Raw genomic sequence first — 18,705 nt, 5'->3', positions numbered from 1 at the left:
GGCCAAGTGAAAGAACAGCGCCCACATTATCCCAGTCCAAAGTCCTGCTCCTTTAGGGGGCGGGGCTAGGGGGCAAGTTCACCTCTGCCCTTCAATTGACCAATCCCCGCCTCAAGGGGGCGGGGATTTCAATCTGTTTCCCCCCGCCCCTTAAAGTACTAAATATGTTTGGGCGCCGTTCAAACGGACCAATGAGTGCTCGATGTTTCCTGCGGGTTGGGCCTCACCGATTGGTCAGAGTTCGTCGTCCCTCCCTCCTTGTCACGCCTTTTGCCTCACCCTGTAGCACACAAGATGGCGGCGCCCAGCGGAGTAGAGGCCGCGCCTGGGGTTTGCTGAGGCTCGTTCCCTTCCCCGCTGCTCCCTTGGGCGCAAAGCGCCGCCAGCCCAGAGGACGGGGGCCGGGCGGGGACAGAGGCACCTGCGTAGCTGGACCGCGAGCCCGCGCCCAGCCTGCGCCGCCCCCACCCGGCCCCGGCCTGGCCCGATCCCTTCCGTTCCCGGTCTCCTCTCGGTCTGACCCATTGCCCGGCCGTGGTATGCCACCACCAGGCCTCCAAAGCTGAGGTTCCTCCTCCAGCCCGGGATCACCTCCACTTTAGAGATGTTTGGGCTCTTTCCTCCCAAAGAGCCCGCCTTCAAAACCGGGACTCCTGGACCGGCATCTGGCCCCCTTTCCCTCCCCTGAGACTCCACTTCCTTCTAACCCACTTCTTCCTTAGATTCTCCCTGTATTGGAGACTGCTCACTTCCCTTCCAAATTAATCCCCGACCTCCTCCTTCCCCCAAATATTGACAGCCCTGACACCCGCCTCAGCCGGGAGCCAGAACCCCCATAGCCCTATCATGGAGGCTGTGTACCTGGTAGTGAATGGGGTGGGCCTGTTGCTGGATGTGCTGACCTTGGTGTTGGACCTCAACTTCCTGCTGGTGTCCTCCCTCCTGGCTTCCCTGGCCTGGCTCCTGGCCTTCATCTACAACCTGCCACATACGGTACTGACTAGTCTTCTGCACTTGGGCCGTGGAGTCTTGCTGTCACTGCTGGCCTTCATCGAAGCCGTGGTTCCCTTCACCTTTGGGGGCTTTCAGGCCTTGTGTACCGTACTATACAGCTGCTGTTCTGGCTTGGAGAGCTTAAAGCTCCTGGGGCACCTGGCCTCCCACGGGGCGCTTAGGAGCCGGGAAATCCTGCACCGGGGTGTCCTCAATATGGTCTCCAATGGCCATGCTTTGCTGCGCCAGGTCTGTGACATCTGTGCCATCACCATGAGCCTGGTGGCCTATGTGATCAATAGCCTGGTCAACATCTGCCTCATTGGCACCCAGAACCTCTTCTCCCTGGTGCTGGCCCTGTGGGATGCAGTGATGGGACCGCTGTGGAGGATGACGGATGTAGTGGCTGCTTTCCTAGCCCACATTTCCAGCAGTGCTGTGGCCATGTCCATCCTCCTCTGGACCCCCTGCCAGCTGGTACTGGAGCTCTTGGCCTCCGCTGCCCGCCTCCTGGCCAGCTTTGTGCTTGTCAATCTCACTGGCCTGGTGCTGCTGGCTTGCGTGCTGGCAGTGACAGTGACTCTGTTGCACCCGGACCTCACCCTGAGGCTGGCCACCCGGGCGCTCAGTCAGCTCCATGCCCGGCCATCCTACCACCGGCTCAGAGAGGATGTTGTGCGGCTCTCTCGCCTAGCACTGGGCTTGGAGGCCTGGCGCCGAGTCTGGAGCCGTAGCCTGCAGCTGGCGAGCTGGCCTAACCGGGGAGGGGCCCCCGGGGCCCCCCAGGGTGACCCTAGGAGGGTGCCCTCAGCCAGGACCTGGCGACAGGACGCTCTTCCTGAAGCTGGGCCCAGATCAGAGGCAGAAGAAGAGGAGGTCAGGATGGCCAGAGTGACAGCTGCCCGGGGCCGGGAGAGGCTCAATGTGGAGGAGTCTGTAGCTGGGCAAGACCCATGGAAATTGCTGAAGGAGCAAGAGGAGCGGAAGAAGTGCGTCATCTGCCAGGACCAGAGCAAGACAGTGCTGCTTCTGCCCTGTCGGCACCTGTGCCTCTGCCAGGCCTGCACTGAGATCCTGATGCGCCACCCCGTCCACCACCGCAACTGCCCGCTGTGCCGCCGGGGCATCCTGCAGACCCTCAACGTCTACCTCTGAAGACTCCCTCCCCGCCTGCCCACCCCTCCACGCTCAACGCAGCCACCTGCGCTAGGACAGCATTCACACCTGATCTCTGGGTCCCAGCCTGAAGCCCCTCCTGCCCCTGTGGCCATCCTGCCGAGCCTCGAAGCCATACGTCCAGGACATGGAGATGGGAAACTCTGGAAGACTGTGGCTTGGCTGGGGGCAGGGTAACAGCTTATCCTTACCCAGTGGGTGCCTGTGATGCCGAGGGTAGTGAGTGTGTCACTCTGCGAGACCCTGAGACTTCTCTGTGGACTCCCCTCCAGCTTGCCCCGGCCCACCCAGGTGCCCGCGCCTGGGGCTCCCCCTCTCCGCTTCTGGTTGTTCTGTTGGGGATTTGCAGGTTCTCTCCCTGCTCCCTTCCCACTGCCTCCCCCGCTTCTGCAGCCACACACATCAGTGTCATTTGGGTGTTTTGGCAACTCAAGGGCCTTGGAATGATCTTGAACATTTGCTTTCAGCTGGAGCCACTGTGCTCTGGCAGGCTTTGGGGGTAGTATCTCTCAGGTGCCCTTAGAGCTACTTCTACCAGTCATGATCTTATGAGGCTCCCTTCTGACCTGAGCCAACAGCTGGGATAAGAATTAACTCCCAGGTGTGTGTGTGTTTGCACCTGGCTTTGGGACCATGTGCCCTCTGACACCCCAGCACCACTGGGAACCGCAGGGGGGATAGCCAGATTTCTACTCCTATCCCTTTCAGTCCCCACATCGCAGAGTGAAATGGCGTTCCCCTTCTGTTCGTCTCTCCCTGGCATCGGGGAGGGCAGACTGTGCACATTTCACTAGGGTCCAAATACAGAAGGGGCCAGGGCCGAGAGTCATGCATCTGCCTGAGGGGTCTGTCTGGCCCAGGATCCAATGAATGAAGTTCTGTTACAGCTCTGACGGCCTCTGTGTGCATCCTTGCAAGGGCGAGCCGTCGGTTAGGGTGACGGATGCTGCAGCAGGGTCCTTCAGTCCTGCCGGAGTCACAAGTGTGGTTGGTGGGGGACCTGGCAGAGAGATAAGATAGGGTGCCTTGGGGAGAGCCCCTGCCAGGTGTGGCTGGCTTCGCTTTCACCCTGTCTGATTTGTGCCCTCTCACGTGCACAGCTTTTGGTAAAGCTCTCCTTATCTTTTCTGTCTTTGCAGAATTAGCCCTAGGAGAGAGGAGTGTGAACTTGCTCCCCCTTTGGGTCAGCCCTCCCAGCTTTTCCTCTGGTGCCACTCTTCCCAGGAGGGAACTTGGGGTTCCTGCTGCCTGGAGTCCAACCTACCCTCAGATCCCTGGAGGAGTTGGTGCTTGTCGTTGTGTCTCTTGGCATAGAGTGGCGCTGTGATGGGCTGGAGTATGGCTGTGGGGCCTCGTGGTGGACAGCTGGGAGGCCTGTCTCTAGCTCACTGGGTCCAGTCCCCATTGGTCATATCCATCCTCACATGACCTGCAAGAGAGGGGGGGACGCTACCCCATAATTGTATGTTAAATCTAGGAGCATGATGCCAGGGACAGCCTTCTGGAAGGGGGCGGGGGAGGGGAAAGCGGTAGATGGGAAGAAACTCCGAGGAGAGGCCCCTCCACCTTCTCTTGGGTTGACAGCCTGAGCTGATGTGGGCGGGCCAGGCCCGGTTTGCTAGTCATCGGGTCGGGTCGGGGGTGGGGCAAGGAGAGGCCCCTCGGAGGGGCTTTGCGGCTAGCCTCAGACTGAGTGGTATGGCCCGGCTCAGTGACTGAGTGTTGCGCACATCCACCTTGGAGTCGGGAGGCCTGAGGAAGGGCTCTTTTTTCCCCTTCCCCCAATCCTGGAGAGGGAGCTGGGCGAGGGGAGGCTTGGTTCCTTCCAGTCTCTGTTTAATGTGAGGATAAACATTTTATTAGAGAAGATAAACTTCCTGAGCTGGGAGCCAATGACCCCCTTTTCCTCTACCCCCATCTGGAATCCCACTGGCAGAGCTCAATACCCTTCCTCCCCCTAGCCACCCTAGCAGTCAGGAGCTCAGCTACCTAGGGTCATTGCTGCATTCTGGAACTGGGGTGCCCCCTCGTGGCCATCTCCAAAATGACATCTCTAGACACCCAGGGACACTCCACTCCCCTGGCATGGGGGACAGAGAAATAGCTTTCCAGTCATCTAGAGACCAGGCAAGTAGCCAGAGCAGCCGTGAATGAAAATCCTGGCTTCCCTTCTGTTGGTGAGGGCAGGGATGTGTGTGGTGAAGTTCCACCCAGTTCATATGACATCTTTGAGTTAGAAAAAGGGCTCCTCCTTGTGGGTGGCCAAAGTCTGACACCAGGGCACCCTCCTCACCAGGGGGCTCCTGTTCACAACCTCCACTGCTTACGCAGCAGGTCTGTGGAGCAGCCTCTCCTTCACCTGGGCCTGCTTCCTGTATCTTCTGGCCCATAGCTCCATCCAGCCTAAGAGCCCTCCCTTCTGCCTGAGCACCCTCCCCAACACCCTCCTCCCTCTTCTCCCCGTTCTCAGAATCAGGGCATCCCCACCAGTAAAGAAGAAAGGCTGAAGCCAGTAAGAGGGTTTTTTTTATTGTTGTTGTTGTAAGATTTATTGAATGATCTCTGAGAAAAGGGCCCAGGAGCAGGAGGGATGAGGGAGGACCCAGAGGAACAGAGGACAAGGAAGGGAGCACCCCACCTTGGGGTCCTGGACCAGAGCAACTGCGGGGACTCACACCTGCCAGCACACCGCCAGCACGCTGCCTGCCAGCACTCCTTTGGTCTAGGGCAGAAATCCAGCCACTGCCCCGTGCTGCCAGCCCTGATCTCAGCCTCTGCCCCCATCCCCTGCCGGCAGCAGGATGGAGAGGCCCCCACCCCACCTCCGCGGTCATTCACAACATTCCAGGGGGGCCCGCCCTCCTGGATGACGCGGCTGTCAGTGTCACGCCCTCCCGCCCTTCGAGTGAGCATGCGCTCACTTTCCAGTGGGCATCAAGCGAAGACAGGGGAGTTGTGCCAGTCAGAATACACTAGAAATCCAGAGAAGGTGCTGTCTGTCTTGATGCTGGCGTAGATGCCAATATAATCACCCACGCCCACCTGTACCCACACCTGGTCTTTGGGCTCCAGCCTCACCATGGCGCCCCCGGAGAGCGAGGCTGGCTTGGGCCACCCCCCGAAGAACTGGAAGAAAGAGGCGATGGACTCTCCATTCTTGACCAGATCGAACTGCAGGCTAGCCCGGTAGACGGTGGCGTGGACGGCGAAGTAGTAGACCCCGGGCACCTGGCAGGTGAACTTGCCGGTGACGGCGTCGTAATGTCCCTGCTCATTCACCAGCACGCGGTCGAAGGGTAGGGGCGCATCCGACGGCGGGGGCACCCGGCTCTCTGAGCGCTTGGCGCTGAAGGCGGAGCGCGGAGGCACCGAGCACTCGCCTGCTGGCCCAGCCGCCCCCACGGGGCCTGCTTCTCCTCGCGGCCCGGGCTCCCCACGCGGCCCCGGGAGGCCTGCGGGGGTGGGGGTGGGGGGAAAGCGGAGCAGTTAGGGCGCGCCCGCCGCGGGCCTCCAGCATCCTCCCTCAGCCTCCCAGCCGCCCCTTCCCGGCCGGGGCCGCCCTGCGCCCCAGGACCCCCTCCACGCTTCCTGCAGGGCTTGGGGCAGATCTGAGGGTCCCAGGGGTTCTGGCTCCCGCAGCTGAGTCACTCTCTCCTCTCCCGGCTCCGGCCGGGTCGGACGGGGACGGGAGCGGCACCCCCTAGCGGCAACCCCGAGCCCCGGGCCCCCGGGAGCAGGAGCGGGGCCGCACTCTTACCCGCCTCCCAGCGGAGGCGCTTCTTACCCGGCCTCCCGCCCTCGCCTTTCTCTCCCGGAGCCCCGGGCGCGCCGTCGCGGCCGTCGCGGCCGTCGCGGCCGGGCAGGCCCTGGCTGCCATGGTGGCCCGGCGTGCCGGGAAGGCCGGGGTGCCCCGGGCACAGGCTGGGGATCTTGTTGTCGTCCAGCGGGGGCGAGCCGGCCGCCAAGCCCAGGAACAGCAGAGCGAGGAGCGGCCTCATGGCGCTGGCACGCGGAGTCCGGGCGCCGCGGGCCTCTCGTCGTCTGTGGGCTGGGCAGGACAGGAGTCGGGACCCAGAATCCTGGGACCTGCCTCGGTCCCCGCCCCGGCGCAGCCGGCTCGGTCCCCACCCCACTGCCATGTCCCTGAGTGAGGCTGAGTGGCCGCGAGGGGACGAAGAAGGGGGCGTCCCTAGACCCAAGAACCCCGAGAGCACCGCGCAGGGGGAAGGAGAGGCCGGCCCTCCCCCCACCACCACCCGGGGCCGGCGCCCAGACTTTCCCACAGTCCCCTCCCCCATCCCCATTTCCCCGCCCCCCCCCCCCCCTCGCGACCAGACTCACCCCCCTCCCGGCTCCCGGGGCTGCTCGCTCTCTCTGCGGCCTCCTTCGGGGTTCTCGCTACTCCGGACCCTCCAGTTGACCCCTGCTTGCTACCTTCCTTCCCTGCGCTTCTCTCTAGCCAGGCGCCCCCTGCCCTCGGCGTCTCCCTGGTCCCGGTTCGTTCCTTGCCGGCTCTGCTCTGCTCCTCCCAGACTCCAAGAGGAAACCAGTTGTTCCGGGGCCAAGAGCCCGGGCCGGGAAATAGCAGGGAAATAACTCGTGGTGTCGCCCGGCGGCCGGCCAAAGTTTGGTGGAGAAAGGAGGGAGAGATTTGAGGCGGGCACAGAGAGGCAGAACCATGAGAAACAGACGCTCAGGGCATCTACAGCTCCAAGGAGCTGGAAGGAGAGATGGTGCCACGACGGAGATCAAAGACAACACTCTAGTCCAGAAGAAATAGAAGCTGAGAACCGAGGGTGGAAGGTTCTAGAAGCAGTAGACAACTGGATCCCCAGGGCTCAGAATAGGGCCTGCCACATGACTAGGCACTGGATACCTTTTTTTTTGAATAAATGAAAAAGTCAGAAAGCAGGTCGTAGAGAGCCTGAAAAAGCAGATGGAGATGAGGAAGGTAGAAGGTAGGAAATTGGGGTCAGAGGCTTGGGTGGGAAGCAATCTAGATTATCACTGGTACAGTGTGGAGTCAGGCCTGCTGTTTGCAGCAGCTGGGGCAAATGAAAGGATAGGGAAGGATCTGGCAGGGTGGGAGGGTCCCGTTAGCCCCGCTGAGGACTCCTCTTCCCCTCTCTGGGAGGACCCAGAGGGGATGGGCAGAGTCCCATGCTGGCCCCTTTCCTTTGCTCCCCTGCCTGCCCACCCTGATAGGCAAAGGAGGATGGGCAGCAGAGGGCAGGGGCCCGCCTCAGGGTCAGGGCTGGGCACAAGCCTCCAGGCCAGCTGCCTCAGGCAGCCTGTTGCAGTTAAAGGGCCAGGGGGTGCCCAGTAGTGCCAGGCCAGACTGGCACTGGCGCTCTGCCTCCTGGCAGACAGAGCGGCAAGGGGGAAGGACACTGCCTAGCGGGGTGCAGTGGGGCACAAGTAGCCCGCAAAGGAGCCTCCGGAAATTCTGGTAGCAGGGCAGGCTTGTCAGGCTCTGTGGAAGGAGGAGACCAGCCCTCAGGCACCCTGCTCCCCCAGTTCCCTCCCCTTCCTGGGGGTTCCTCCTTATCTCTCCCTGGAGTACCTTGTAACCTCTGAGGACCTCCACCACCTCCTCCTGGGTGGCCATGCCCACCCAGATGTTAGGGAAGGCCGTGGTGTTGTAGCTCAGACCGATGCACATCTCCACCCGGACAGGCTCACAGGCCAGCTCTGCAGGGGTGGGAGGGGAGGGTCACTCTGGGGAATACTCACTGGCTGTGTGACCCGGGACAAGTCACCTAAGCGCTCCCTATGGGTCAGACGGGGAGAATCGAAGGAGATAACACAGAGAGATGCTTTATCCATGTCGAGGATCCCTGTTTTCCTTGAGAGCCTACTCCAAGGATCATTCGCCAGCCCTGGGCATCATGCAGGCACCGCTATGATCTCAGGGAGCTAGGGGCACCAACATTGGCAGGACCAGGGCATCTGGAAGGAGCTCGCCCGCTCTCCCCCCATCTCCGAGGTGGGCCCTGGAGAGGGCCTCTCTGTGTGACAAGGCCGGACGGGCTCTTGAAGCCTCAACCATCAACTCCCAGATTCCCATTTCCCTCGGGGGTGACACTAAGTACCCTTGCCACCCCTGGGGGAGAATCCCTCCAGTATTTGGTGGAGTGGTCCAGAGTCAGGCTAGTGGGCCCCCCACCCCATCAGGGAAGATAGGGATAGCTGTTACGACGCGTGCCAGTGGGTTTCTAGGGATGGGCACCCAGCCCGCTCAGGCCTGCCAGCCCCGCCTGCGGTGCCCTGGGGCAGGCTCCTCACCGGGGGGTGGGAGCAAGGGGCTGCTGCAGTTGTCATCGCTGCTCTCTGCGCAGTCTCTCCACATGCCACACATCCACTGCAGATTCGTACACCCTCCATCCCGGCAGGAGAACTCTCCGGGCCCACAGGGGTCTGCAGGCACAGGGGGCATGGCAGTGCCCTGGGACATGCCTGTACCCCCACTGCCTTCACAGTGCCCTGACCAGGGTCCAGAGCCCTTCCCTGTTCTCCTGGAGGCGCCTCTACTGCCCACACCCACTCGCCCAGGCTACCTACTCTCTGTGGCATTGAGGGCCCGGTAGGTGGCCGAGAAGCCCCCGATGCTGATGCCATGGTCTGTCCTAAAGAGCACAGCCAGCTGGTGGTGTGAGGAGATGAGGCGCGGGGGCGGCTCTGCTCCACAGAACCTGCCCAAAGCAGACAGCAGTCCTGGCATGGGGCCCCCCACCCCGGCTGATCGAGCGTGCACGAGGCCTCCCGCAGATGCAGCACAGAGCTGGGTGCTCTGGGCGATGCCAGAGGGGATGGGAGGCATAGTCACTGACTCATGGGACTGGTGAGGAAGACACACACGTTCAGGAGACAAAGTACTAAACAAACGAAACAAACTGCTTGCACTTGAGCCCCTTCAACCTGGGGAAAATCAGTGAGGGTTCTGGGGGAAGCTATAAATAGACCGGGCAGGTAGGAGAACTGGGACGGGGAGAGCCTCCTGGAGGAGGTGATGTAAGGAGCAAAGGTGAGAGGGACAGGTACGAAGGTGAGGAAGGACAAGCCTTTTTTAGGGTGACAGTGAGGAGACCTCCAGCCTGGCGCAGGAGAAGACAATGAAGCTAGTGCGTGCGTGGGCCGATTTGTAGAAAGCCTTGACGTCGGACTCTGGAGGGTGGGGTTTATCCTCAGCTCCTCCCACTGGCTCTGCCAATACCTGCCCAGGAGGCTGAGGGCCCCTGAGTTGCGGGTCTCATACACTTCCACGTAGTCAAACTTGCACTCGTCCTGAGCTTCCAGGCTGAAGTTGTGGAACAGCAGTTCAATGCCATGCCCAGCGGGCACCGAGATGTGCCAGGAGCAAAACTGGGGGAGGGCACAGGTGGAGTAATTTATGGGTTTCTTCTTCTGTCCCAATCGGGGCCTCCAGGCTGAGCTCCAGATGGGCTTCCCCCTGCTGCAAGCAGGGTAGGGAGTGGGTGGGCCCTGCCCACACTGCTCTCATCATCGGTGGTGGCGGAAGGGCCTTTAACTTATCTGGTCTCAGAGATAAGTTTACCCAGCACGGGAACATGGATACCTAGTAAGCACTTAATAATGTTCCCTTCCTGCCTGCTTGATCGCTGACCTTCCCAGGTACAAGGCAGTATCTGCCATGCTGTTCTCAATCGCACTAACCCGGATGCTCAGGTGTGCCCACGTGGGCTGCACCACCCTCCCTATGGAGCGCCGGCTTACCTGTTGGTGAGGGTACTGCTGCGGGTAGCTGGGAGCAGAGAAAGTGCCCTGGAGCCCAGTCAGGTCCCCCCCACACCCTGTAGAGAGGAGGAGGGGCTCATGAGTTTGCCAGGATCTGTGCCTTCACCCGGTAGGGCCAGCAGGGATGGCAGAGAAGAGTTTTGGCCGTGCCCGTGGGGAGACAAGTTCTGGGCCAGAAGAATGACCAGGCAGGTTTGGAGCTGGGCCAGGCCTGGGGAGGCCAGCCTGAACCTGGATCAGATGCCTGAGGACAGTACCCGCCCTGAGCCTGGCCGGGCCCATACCCGAGAACTTGGCGCTGCAGTTGGCCTCGTCACTGCCATCAGCGCAACTGGCAAAGCCGTCGCACACCGAGTCAGGTAGCAGGCAGACGAGCTGGTCGCAGGGGAACTCATCGTGGGCACAGCTCCCTGGGGGTGGGCATCTGGATTCAGAAACCCCTAGAATCTCTACCCCTTTTGCAGGGCTGGGAGTGGCTGGAGAGGGGGGAAGCGGACAGTTGACAGGTAGCTGGGGACCTGGCGGGAAAGCACTCACCATGACCGGGGGCCACGGCCTGGTACCAGGCATGGAAGCCAGATCCTTCCACGCTGCTGTCAGAGACGAAGGCCACGCGGAGGTGGCTGGCATTGGTGTTGAGTGTGGGGGGAGGCACCCTCCCACACACTCTGCAAGAAGCCAGATTGGGGGTGACGGAGGCTCAGAGCTCAGGGCCAGCCAGAGTGGAGCCTGCCTGGGCCCTGCGGTCCTCTTTCCTCAAGCCCCGTCCTGGGGACGATGTGTCCAAAAGGTTCCCTTCATTTTCAGCAGAGCTCTGACCTCCCTGACTCCTGTACGTCCATCCTTGAGGCATTTATCCATGGGAAAGATGTGTGGGAGCTCCAATTTCCAGATTTGGAAACCAAGGTCAGAGAGGGGAAGTGACCTTCCCAAGGTCATATAGCAAGATGGTGGCAGAGCTGGGCCCAGAGGCCAAGTCTCTCCGTTTCCTCCCAGTCAAGAATTTCCCACTGCAGTTCCCTGGTTCTGCCCTCCAGACAGTGGTTCAGGAGACGGGTGGGATCTCCTGGGGGCAGAGGGACCCACCTGAGGAGGGGGCCTTCAGGCTCGGGGGAGATTTCCAAGCGATCAAAAAGACAGGAGGCCACACTCTCCACGCTGAGAGCTTCGATCTTGAGCTGTATTGCATGGTCTGTGGCCACTTGGATATGCCACACGCAGTGGGCGTTGGGTGGGTAAGGGTCTGGGTAGTCGGGGCTGCTGAAGAAGCCCCTTGGGCCAGGAAGGAGGCCCCCACAGGCTGCAGCGACGGAGGTTAGAGTTCAGAGGTCAAAAGGAGAGAGACTTGTTTTTACAAGATGCCTCTTCCCGGCCTCCCCTCCCTCCTGCCGTCTTGGGCCCTTCTCCAGGAAGATCTGCCCCTTAGTACTCACCCGACTGGGGTGCGGGGCTCATGCCTGCCTCCGGTTGCCCTTTAGGGGTCCCAGTTGCCTGAGAGGTGGTGGGGATGGGAGTGGGGCTGGAGCCAATGGTGGTGAGGCCTTGGGAAGGCAGTGGATGATGGGAGGCCCCGGACGCAGGTGTAGCCTGCAATTCTGGAGGCGGGAAGACGAGGGAATGGGATTCAGAGGTGCTGGATCTCTTGCAGGGCATGGGAGACTCATGGAGGCCTTGGGAACTTACGGGCCAGGATGATGGCCACCAGCAGCCCAAGCAGCAGCAGCAGCAGGCTGGCCAGCAGGAGGACACACAGCCAGGAGAAGTGGCAGTCAGGCTGCAGCCCTCGGGGACGCCGACCTGCGGGCAGGTGGGGTGGGATTTTGAGAGCCCTTTCCCTTGGGCATCTCTCACACAGCCCTTAGCCGCTGGGCCTTTCTGTCCTACCCCCAGCTCACCCCCTGAGATGGTTACCATGCCAGGGAGCTCGGGTGCTGCAGCTGGCGTCCTCCTGGAGGCTGGGTAGGGGGCAAGGTGGCCCTGATTCAGGCTCAAAAGCAGGATTGCAGAATTCAGTCTGAAGGGAGAGACTTGAGGGCTGAGGGCCGGTGGCAGCACTGCCTGGCAGGTGTGTTCACTGGGCACTGCCAGCCCTAGGTGGGCATCTGGGTCTTGCGGGAGTGGTCCTGTATGACCCTTACCTTGCTCAGCTCTGTCGCCTCCACGCAGAGGATGATGTCTGAGCAGTCCTTCATGGCTCTAGGCTCTGCATGGCTTTCTCGAGTCCCTGCGACAGCCCAAGACCCCAGAGGGCCCGCTCCCTGCCCCCAGGCCCCCTCTCAAAGGGGCAGCCTCTGCTCCCCGAGGACGAGGGCTGCCAGGCTAGACCAGCTCTCCCGCTGCCCTGGGCAGACTGGCTCCAGGCTGGTTCCAGCTACTGGCTATTCTGTCTCTGCATGGGGGAAGGGACAGCAGCCAGAAGGAATTCGCAGTGGCATGAAATGGTCCCTTAATCCAACTCAGCTGAGGATGCCGAGGTCGAGACCCTGGCACAGAACGGCAGTCCTTAAAGGCGCAGGCTGAGAACACCCCGTGGAGGAAGCTAGGCGCTCTGTCGGGGGTGTGACCTGGGAGCTGGCCACCCCCTCTCCTAACCTCACTGAGGTGCTGAGTGAGTGGCTGAGGGGTGCTGGGGAGGAAGGGAGACGGCGGGGCAGTTTTGCAGGCACGAGGGAGCCTTCGAAGCCGGGTGTGACGGTTTGGCAGCTTCAAGGCCTGTGAGTCCTAAAGGTCCTGGACAGACCCGCAGCCCACCGCTCCTTGCCATCAGGGCGACTGAGGCATTAGCCAAGCCGGGTCTTTGGAAGTCCCCCTAAAACACCTGGGTGCCCGGGACAAGGAGATAAGTCTTTCTGGGCTGCTTGTGTCTGTGCTGATGTGAGTCGGGGAGCTTGAGGGGTTGGCCGCCTCAGCCCGTAGGAGAAAGGGCAGTGGAGGAGGTGAAGGTGCCCAAGGCCTTGGACGGGTCGGTCAGGGCTGGCCCTTCAGATGGGCTGTGGAATCCGGCAGGTGGTGCCATCTGCTGTTGCAGGGTAGAAAACCTGCCCTCTGCAAACTACATCACTCCGTGACTCTCTCTCTCCACGAGCGAAGTTCTCTTGGAAAATCCCAGCCTGGCGCAGCTGTCCTCAGGGAGAAGGGAGAGGGATTGTTAATCTGTTTTGTGTTAGCCGTGCTCACGCTGAGTCGGGCAGGGCAGGAGGTGGGGAGGCAGCATAATATTTCTGGCTACTGTTTGCAGAATGTCTGTTACGTATTAGGCCCTGGCCCAGAGGTCCTACGCGCAGTTTCTCTCCTTGAATCACTCTGTGAGGGAGCATAGCCATTTTACAAATGATGGCCTAAGGCTCCAAGAGGTTAAGTAACTTTCCCAAGGTCACATCAGCTTCCCCAAGATACAGAGACAAGAGTTGAACCCAGGACTGGGTAAATCCAAAGCGCACGTTTTCTCTGACACACGTCTTTCACTCTACACCGGCCTAAGGCAGGCTGGTGACAGAGGGGAACTAAGTGAAGAACCCAGTGGGGAGAGAAGAAACAAAGGAGACAGATTCTGCGATCCCCCCGAGGCAGCTCTCTTCACACTCAGGAGATCCCCCTCAACACGCAGATCCTCTCCTTTCACCCCCTAGAGGGCCCGGGGCTGCTTTTGTCTAGGGGACAAGCCTTTCCTTGGTCCTAAGATGTGGACTGCTTTTAGAGGCTTTGAGAGGTCAAAAGTATTTCTATAATAACACGTAGGTGTTATTTGTCCTTCTCGCTTTCTTTCCTTGTTCTTGAGTGAACAGCGTGGTTTCCAGAGGCTGCATGATGTGAAGGAGGTGAGAATCCAGCCAGGCGTTAATGAGATTTGCAAAAATGTAAAACAAAGTTATCCTTCTTACTAAGTTCTTTTTGTTTTGGAAAATGTAGTTTAAAAAAAAAATAAGACTTCCCTGGTGGTCCAGTGGTTAAGACTCCACGCTTCCACTGCAGAGAGCACTGGTTCGATCCCTGGTCGGGGAACTAAGATCTCGCAAGCCAAGCCATGCGGCACGGCCTAAAAAAAAAAAAAACATTAAAAAAAATGTTATTTATATTAGCATGTAAAAGGTTTGCTGTTATTTTAAAATTTATTTAAAAATTAATAAGAAAAGGGACTTCTCTGGCGGTCCAGTGGTTAAGATTCTGTGCTCCCAGTGCAGGGGATGTGGGTTCAATCCCTGGTCGGGGAACTAAGATTCCACATGCTGTGTGGTGTGGCCGAATAATTAAAAAAAAAATTAATAAGAAAATATTTTAATTCCTTTCCATTCTGGTTTTAACACGGTAAATGTTAATAGCTATAACAGGCAGGGGGACTTCTTGGAAGAGGTGGGCATTTAGTCTAAAGTTAGAGAGTTGAAAAAGATTTTAATAGGTAGAACTTGGGGGTTGGGTAGGGATTCCAGAAAGGAGGGGGTACTTAGCACTATGGGCCTAAGGAGGCTGGGTTGTAACCCATTTTAAGCAGGGAGTGGCTTAGTCAGACCCGGGTCTTAGAACAGCCCCTGTTTGTGGGTAGGTGGTGGAAAGGAGGCAAGGGGGAGGCTGGGAGGGCCGGAAGCTTCTCTCTGGCTTTGCCGTTGCCCATGGCCATCCTCCACGACACCCCTGGCTCTGCCGGCATAGGCGCCCTTGCAACTGGCTGCTTCATGGACGTGTTCCTAGGGGAGGTCAGCCAGGCCAGGGGCCAGGTCAGGGTGGGAGAATGGCACCAGTAAAGGGACAATGAGAGAAATAGAACGGACACCCCTCAGCTCATCAGCTCATTTGACCCTCATAACAGCCCTGGGAGCCAAGGTCAGGGAGGTGTGTTTGTTCCCATTTTCCAGATGTAACTGAGGCACCAGTTACCAGGCTAGGTTTCAGAGCTGGGTCTGTTGGATTCCTGATTCTCAGCTTTTGGTCTTTTTCTTTCTTTTTCTTTCTTTCTTTCTTTCATTTTATTTATTTTATTTTTGGCTGTGTTGGGTCTTTGTTGCTGCATGCAGGCTTTTCTCTTGTTGTGACGAGCGGGGGCTACTCTTTGTTGCGGTGCGTGGGCTTCTCATTGTGGTGGCTTCTCTTGCTGTGGAACACGGGCTCTAGGTGTGTGGGCTTCAGTAGTTGTGGCACATGGGCTCAGTAGTTGTGGCTCGCGGGCTCTAGAGCGCAGGCTCAGTAGTTGTGGCGCACGGGCTTACTTGCTCCGTGGCGTGTGGGATCTTCCCGGACCAGGGCTTGAACCCATGTCCCCTGCATTGGCAGGCGGATTCTTAACCACTGCGCCACCAGGGAAGCCCTCCCTTTTTTTTTTCTTTCCTTTCTTTTACATTTTCCATGTTCTTTCTATAAACCATGTAGAATAGTGGGGGAGAGGGCCTGTGGGCAAGGACTCCTGCAGGCTAGGTGTGCAGAGGACACCTGGGCTGTGAAGCCCTGGGAGGTTTCAGGCCTGCGGCCATTGAGCTCCAGGTTGCTTGCTTCATTCTTGGCTGCCTCTTGGGCTTCCTCTTCTTCCTTTGCAGGCCCTGGGGCCTTGGCCTTCTTGCCTCTTCCTTCTCCGGGGGTCTCCCCATCTCCCCCACTGCCTGCAGGGACACTGTGTCTCCAGCCCTCCCTTTTCTTGCTGCCGTGGGGACGTTTGCATGGACTTTCCTGCTGACGGCTACGGATAAAACTAACAAGCAAAGGTAAGTTACCGCTTTTCTTGCTCAAGTGATTTCTAGACCCCCGGAATCTCCACTGGGCTTTTGCTTTTGTTCCTGCAAGCTTGGATCCCTGCAACTCGGCCTGGCTGGCTCTCTGTGGCTCCCCGCCTTTTTTAAAAAAAATTTATTTGTTTTATTTATTTATTTTTGGCTGCATTAGATCTTCATTGCGGTGCGCAGGCTTCTCACTGTGGCGGCTTCTCTTGTAGAACACAGGCTGTAGGCATGCGGGCTTCAGTAGTTGTGGCACGTGGGCTTCAGTAGTTGTGGCTCGTGGGCTCTAGAGCGCAGGCTCAGTAGTTGTGGTGCACAGGCTTAGTTGCTCCGCGGCATGTGGGATCTTCCCGGACCAGGGATCGAACCTGTGTCCCTGCATTGGCAGGCGGGTTCTTAACCATTGTGCCACCAGGGAAGCCCTCTGTGGCCCCTTTATAACCAGGAGGGGCAAGGCCAGCTTGAGGTTGGCTATCACCTTCTAGACTCTGGCTCACTAGCTCTCCCTCCTGCTGGCCCTCCAGCTCCAACCCTCCACTCCAGCCGGACCAGCCTCTTCCTTGTCCCTGGCACACTGTACCCACCCTACCTGTCTTTGTCCAGGCCTGTCCTCTGATCTGAACGCTTTCCTTTTGCTGGCTCCCAGGGCCAGCGTTATAGATGTGCATTAGGACTTGACTCCCCGCCACCCTCCCCAGATCCGTCAAATACTCTCTCCTCTCCTTGTTCATTGCCACCCCTAGCCTTGACTCTCACCCTCTGGTTCCTGGATCTTTAGTCTCTAGGAGCCCGGATGACTGCAGCTCCATCCCAGCCAACCCACTGCTGTCTCCAAGAGGCAGGTCACACCGAGTATCAGGAAATCAGAAAAGCTCAGCCCTTGGCTTTGGAATGCCCAACCAGTGGCTCTGCCTCACTAACTCTGTGTGGTTTGGGCGATGCTGTACTTACTTTGCATTCCTGAAAAGTCATAGGCACCCTGAGAGGCCAGGGGAACTCAGCATTTGCTGAGGATCACCCAACTAAGAGAATCTTAGTGGAGCATTGATGGTGCAGTACTGGAAATAGAGGTGAGGTGGGGGAAATAGACATTCGTGAGTACCTACTATGTGCTGAACACTCACAACTCTGAGTAGCTCTTGTTATGCTCAGATTACAGAGGCGGAAACTGAGGCTCAGAGAGATTAAGTAATTTGCTTGGACTAGGAATGCTTGGACTCCGCTGTCTCCTGCCTCCTGCACAGGTGCTTGTTTGTGCCCCTAGAACAGTGAAGGACGGGACCCTCAGAGGTGTGTGGGCCCAGGTATGCGACAGATCGTGCTGGTTTTGCCCTTGGGTGTGTGAATGTGTAGAATCAGGGAGTTCCCTGGTTACATTGCTGTTCAGCTCAGTTGCTAATAGACACGGGATTGGGAAATTTGCTGCAGAATGTCCTGCAAAATGCTGTTAATTATTCGACCAAAAGGAAGAGTATTCAGATGGAAAGAGATCTGGGTGGGGAGTCAAGATCCCTGGGTTCCGTCCTGCCCCTGCCACCGACGAGCTGGTGGACTCGAGGCTTCTTTAGAGCTCATGTCCTCACTGGCAAGATAAGAACGTGGACAAGGTGACCCCTACGGAAAGTAGTATGCATTTTCTGAGCACTGATCACTTTAAAACGTATAAACTCTCTAAAGTGGAATCAGGGAACCAGAGGTGTGCAAGTCCTCTAACGTAGGACTTGTACTTAGGGAAAAAGTGACTTGGAATAACACTTGAGCTGAGACCATCGAGATCCTCTAGTCCAATCTCCTGAATTCACAGATGAGACACTAAGGCCCAGAGGGAGGGAGTTTCTTGCTCAAGGTCACACAAGAACAGGTGCAGGGAGAGCTCCACCCCTAGGGAGAGGCCTGCTGGCATGCCAGCAAAGAATGGGGGAAGAAATCCCAGTTGCTAGGAGGCAAAGCTGATGGGTAAGGAAACACGGGGACAGGTTGTGTTTGGGGATCTGTGCAGCACTAGGACCTGTTGCCATGGGGATGAGAAAGCACGACAAGTTAAGTACAGAAAGGAGGGCTGGGAGCAAGGGTGGAGGGGGCTGAGCCCCTGCCCTCGATGTTAGCTATAGTCTGTCTGTTCCCCAGTGGAAGACAACAAAAGCACACAGGTGGCTTCTACCTCCAGTGAAAAACTAGTCACAGGAGAGGTACAGCACCTTACACTGATTTGGGGCTCAGGCATCCATTTTGCTCTAAGCCTAATGTTTCCATCTTGAAGGTGATCCTGTTCACGTGTGGTTTGGGGGAAATTATTTTTCTTGCATCGGGCCCCTTCCAGGGCAGGCCGGGGAGAAACCTCAGGCTTCAGCCACTGTTATTTTCAATCCTTTCTGGGAAATGCCCCCCCCAAAATTGCCACCACCAGTCTCAGCCCAGGAGGTGAGTGTGACAGCAGGTGCCGCTGGGAGGAAGAGTGACAAGCAAGGGAAGGAAAGATAGGCCTTGATTTCTCAGTGTGTGGAGCACAGATGGCAGTTAGGAAAATTCCCCATAAAACACTTTAAGCTCAACTGGTGGTGACTTAAGTTTCCCAAGTTCTGGGATTGGTGGAAGAAATGGAAAATCTGAACAATTCTGAGAAGAGAGAAAACCCAAGGCCCTGGGGACCCCAACGAGGCCCTCCCTTCAAGGAGTTAAATCTGGTGATGTCTTGAAAACACCATTTTAGAGAACAACACCTTTAATGTAAAGGCTGCTGTTTCCAGGTATTAGTGGGGCAAGTTGAGATCTTTCATTTAATTTATTGAGGACCAAGCCTTGATCACTCCACACCCAGGCATAGCCACTCTGCTCTAAGAGCAAGCGTTGCTGTATTGTCTCTGCTGGAGAGACCTGTCTCACCTCGTCACAGGTCTATACAGGCACCCAAGTGTGTCAACAGAGAACCACCAGAGTGCCCATACTAGCAGTTAAAAAGCAGACAGTCCATTTAAAGTGATGTCTGTTAGACATGCTGATTTCCTTAGGTGTGAAGCCAGGGTTGTGGTTACGTGGGAGACGCACACTGAGGTATTTAGAAGTGGTGACAGGACACCTT

The 18,705-nt window shown here is 58.1% G+C and overlaps 3 protein-coding genes across 5 annotated transcripts; 1 reads left to right on the top strand and 2 right to left on the bottom strand.

The window, feature by feature from the left end:
- Positions 1-284: 284 nt before the first annotated feature.
- RNF26 (ring finger protein 26) lies at positions 285-3,055 on the top strand. The gene has a single exon (XM_036861257.1). It carries the CDS (start codon positions 847-849, stop codon positions 2,146-2,148), a length of 1,302 nt encoding a protein of 433 aa, XP_036717152.1. The 5' UTR covers positions 285-846; the 3' UTR covers positions 2,149-3,055.
- Positions 3,056-3,823: 768 nt separating this feature from the next.
- C1QTNF5 (C1q and TNF related 5) lies at positions 3,824-6,801 on the bottom strand. 3 transcript variants are annotated; one of them, XM_036861259.1, is made up of 3 exons: positions 6,604-6,801; positions 5,927-6,217; positions 3,824-5,621 (listed from the first exon to the last, which is right to left on the bottom strand). In XM_036861259.1, the coding sequence occupies exons 2-3, from the start codon at positions 6,165-6,167 to the stop codon at positions 5,104-5,106; spliced, it is 759 nt and encodes a 252-aa protein (XP_036717154.1). In that variant the 5' UTR covers positions 6,168-6,217; positions 6,604-6,801; the 3' UTR covers positions 3,824-5,103. The 3 variants fall into 3 exon arrangements, with proteins under 3 accessions (XP_036717154.1, XP_036717153.1, XP_036717155.1); XM_036861258.1 differs by having other exon boundaries at positions 3,826-5,621; positions 6,511-6,797; XM_036861260.1 differs by having other exon boundaries at positions 3,828-5,621; positions 5,954-6,217; positions 6,511-6,792.
- Positions 6,802-6,968: 167 nt separating this feature from the next.
- On the bottom strand, positions 6,969-12,173 carry LOC118899474 (membrane frizzled-related protein). The gene is made up of 13 exons (XM_036861256.1): positions 12,063-12,173; positions 11,836-11,938; positions 11,608-11,721; positions 11,358-11,519; positions 11,011-11,224; positions 10,462-10,592; positions 10,209-10,334; positions 9,904-9,980; positions 9,383-9,531; positions 8,731-8,861; positions 8,455-8,586; positions 7,733-7,860; positions 6,969-7,642 (listed from the first exon to the last, which is right to left on the bottom strand). The coding sequence occupies exons 1-13, from the start codon at positions 12,114-12,116 to the stop codon at positions 7,418-7,420; spliced, it is 1,746 nt and encodes a 581-aa protein (XP_036717151.1). The 5' UTR covers positions 12,117-12,173; the 3' UTR covers positions 6,969-7,417.
- Positions 12,174-18,705: the final 6,532 nt, after the last annotated feature.

The sequence above is a fragment of the Balaenoptera musculus genome, chromosome 8 (genome assembly GCF_009873245.2).
Source record: "Balaenoptera musculus isolate JJ_BM4_2016_0621 chromosome 8, mBalMus1.pri.v3, whole genome shotgun sequence".
NCBI lineage: Eukaryota > Metazoa > Chordata > Mammalia > Artiodactyla > Balaenopteridae > Balaenoptera > Balaenoptera musculus.
The sequence above is the reverse complement of the archived record's forward strand: the minus strand, read 5'-3'. Positions and strand labels throughout refer to the sequence as shown.

Bases quoted from the DNA above. Each gene is read 5' to 3' on its own strand.
- LOC118899474 (XM_036861256.1), bottom strand. From the start codon at position 12,116: ATGAAGGACTGCTCAGACATCATCCTCTGCGTGGAGGCGACAGAGCTG. The intron at 11,939-12,062 runs GTAAGGGTCATA...CTCTCCCTTCAG, and splicing joins AGGCGACAGAGCTGAGCAAG to ACTGAATTCTGCAATCCTGC. The intron at 11,520-11,607 runs GTAAGTTCCCAA...TCCCGCCTCCAG, and splicing joins GGTGGCCATCATCCTGGCCC to AATTGCAGGCTACACCTGCG.
- C1QTNF5 (XM_036861259.1), bottom strand. From the start codon at position 6,167: ATGAGGCCGCTCCTCGCTCTGCTGTTCCTGGGCTTGGCGGCCGGCTCG. The intron at 5,622-5,926 runs GTAAGAGTGCGG...CCACCCCCGCAG, and splicing joins GCGCCTCCGCTGGGAGGCGG to GCCTCCCGGGGCCGCGTGGG.
- RNF26 (XM_036861257.1), top strand. From the start codon at position 847: ATGGAGGCTGTGTACCTGGTAGTGAATGGGGTGGGCCTGTTGCTGGAT.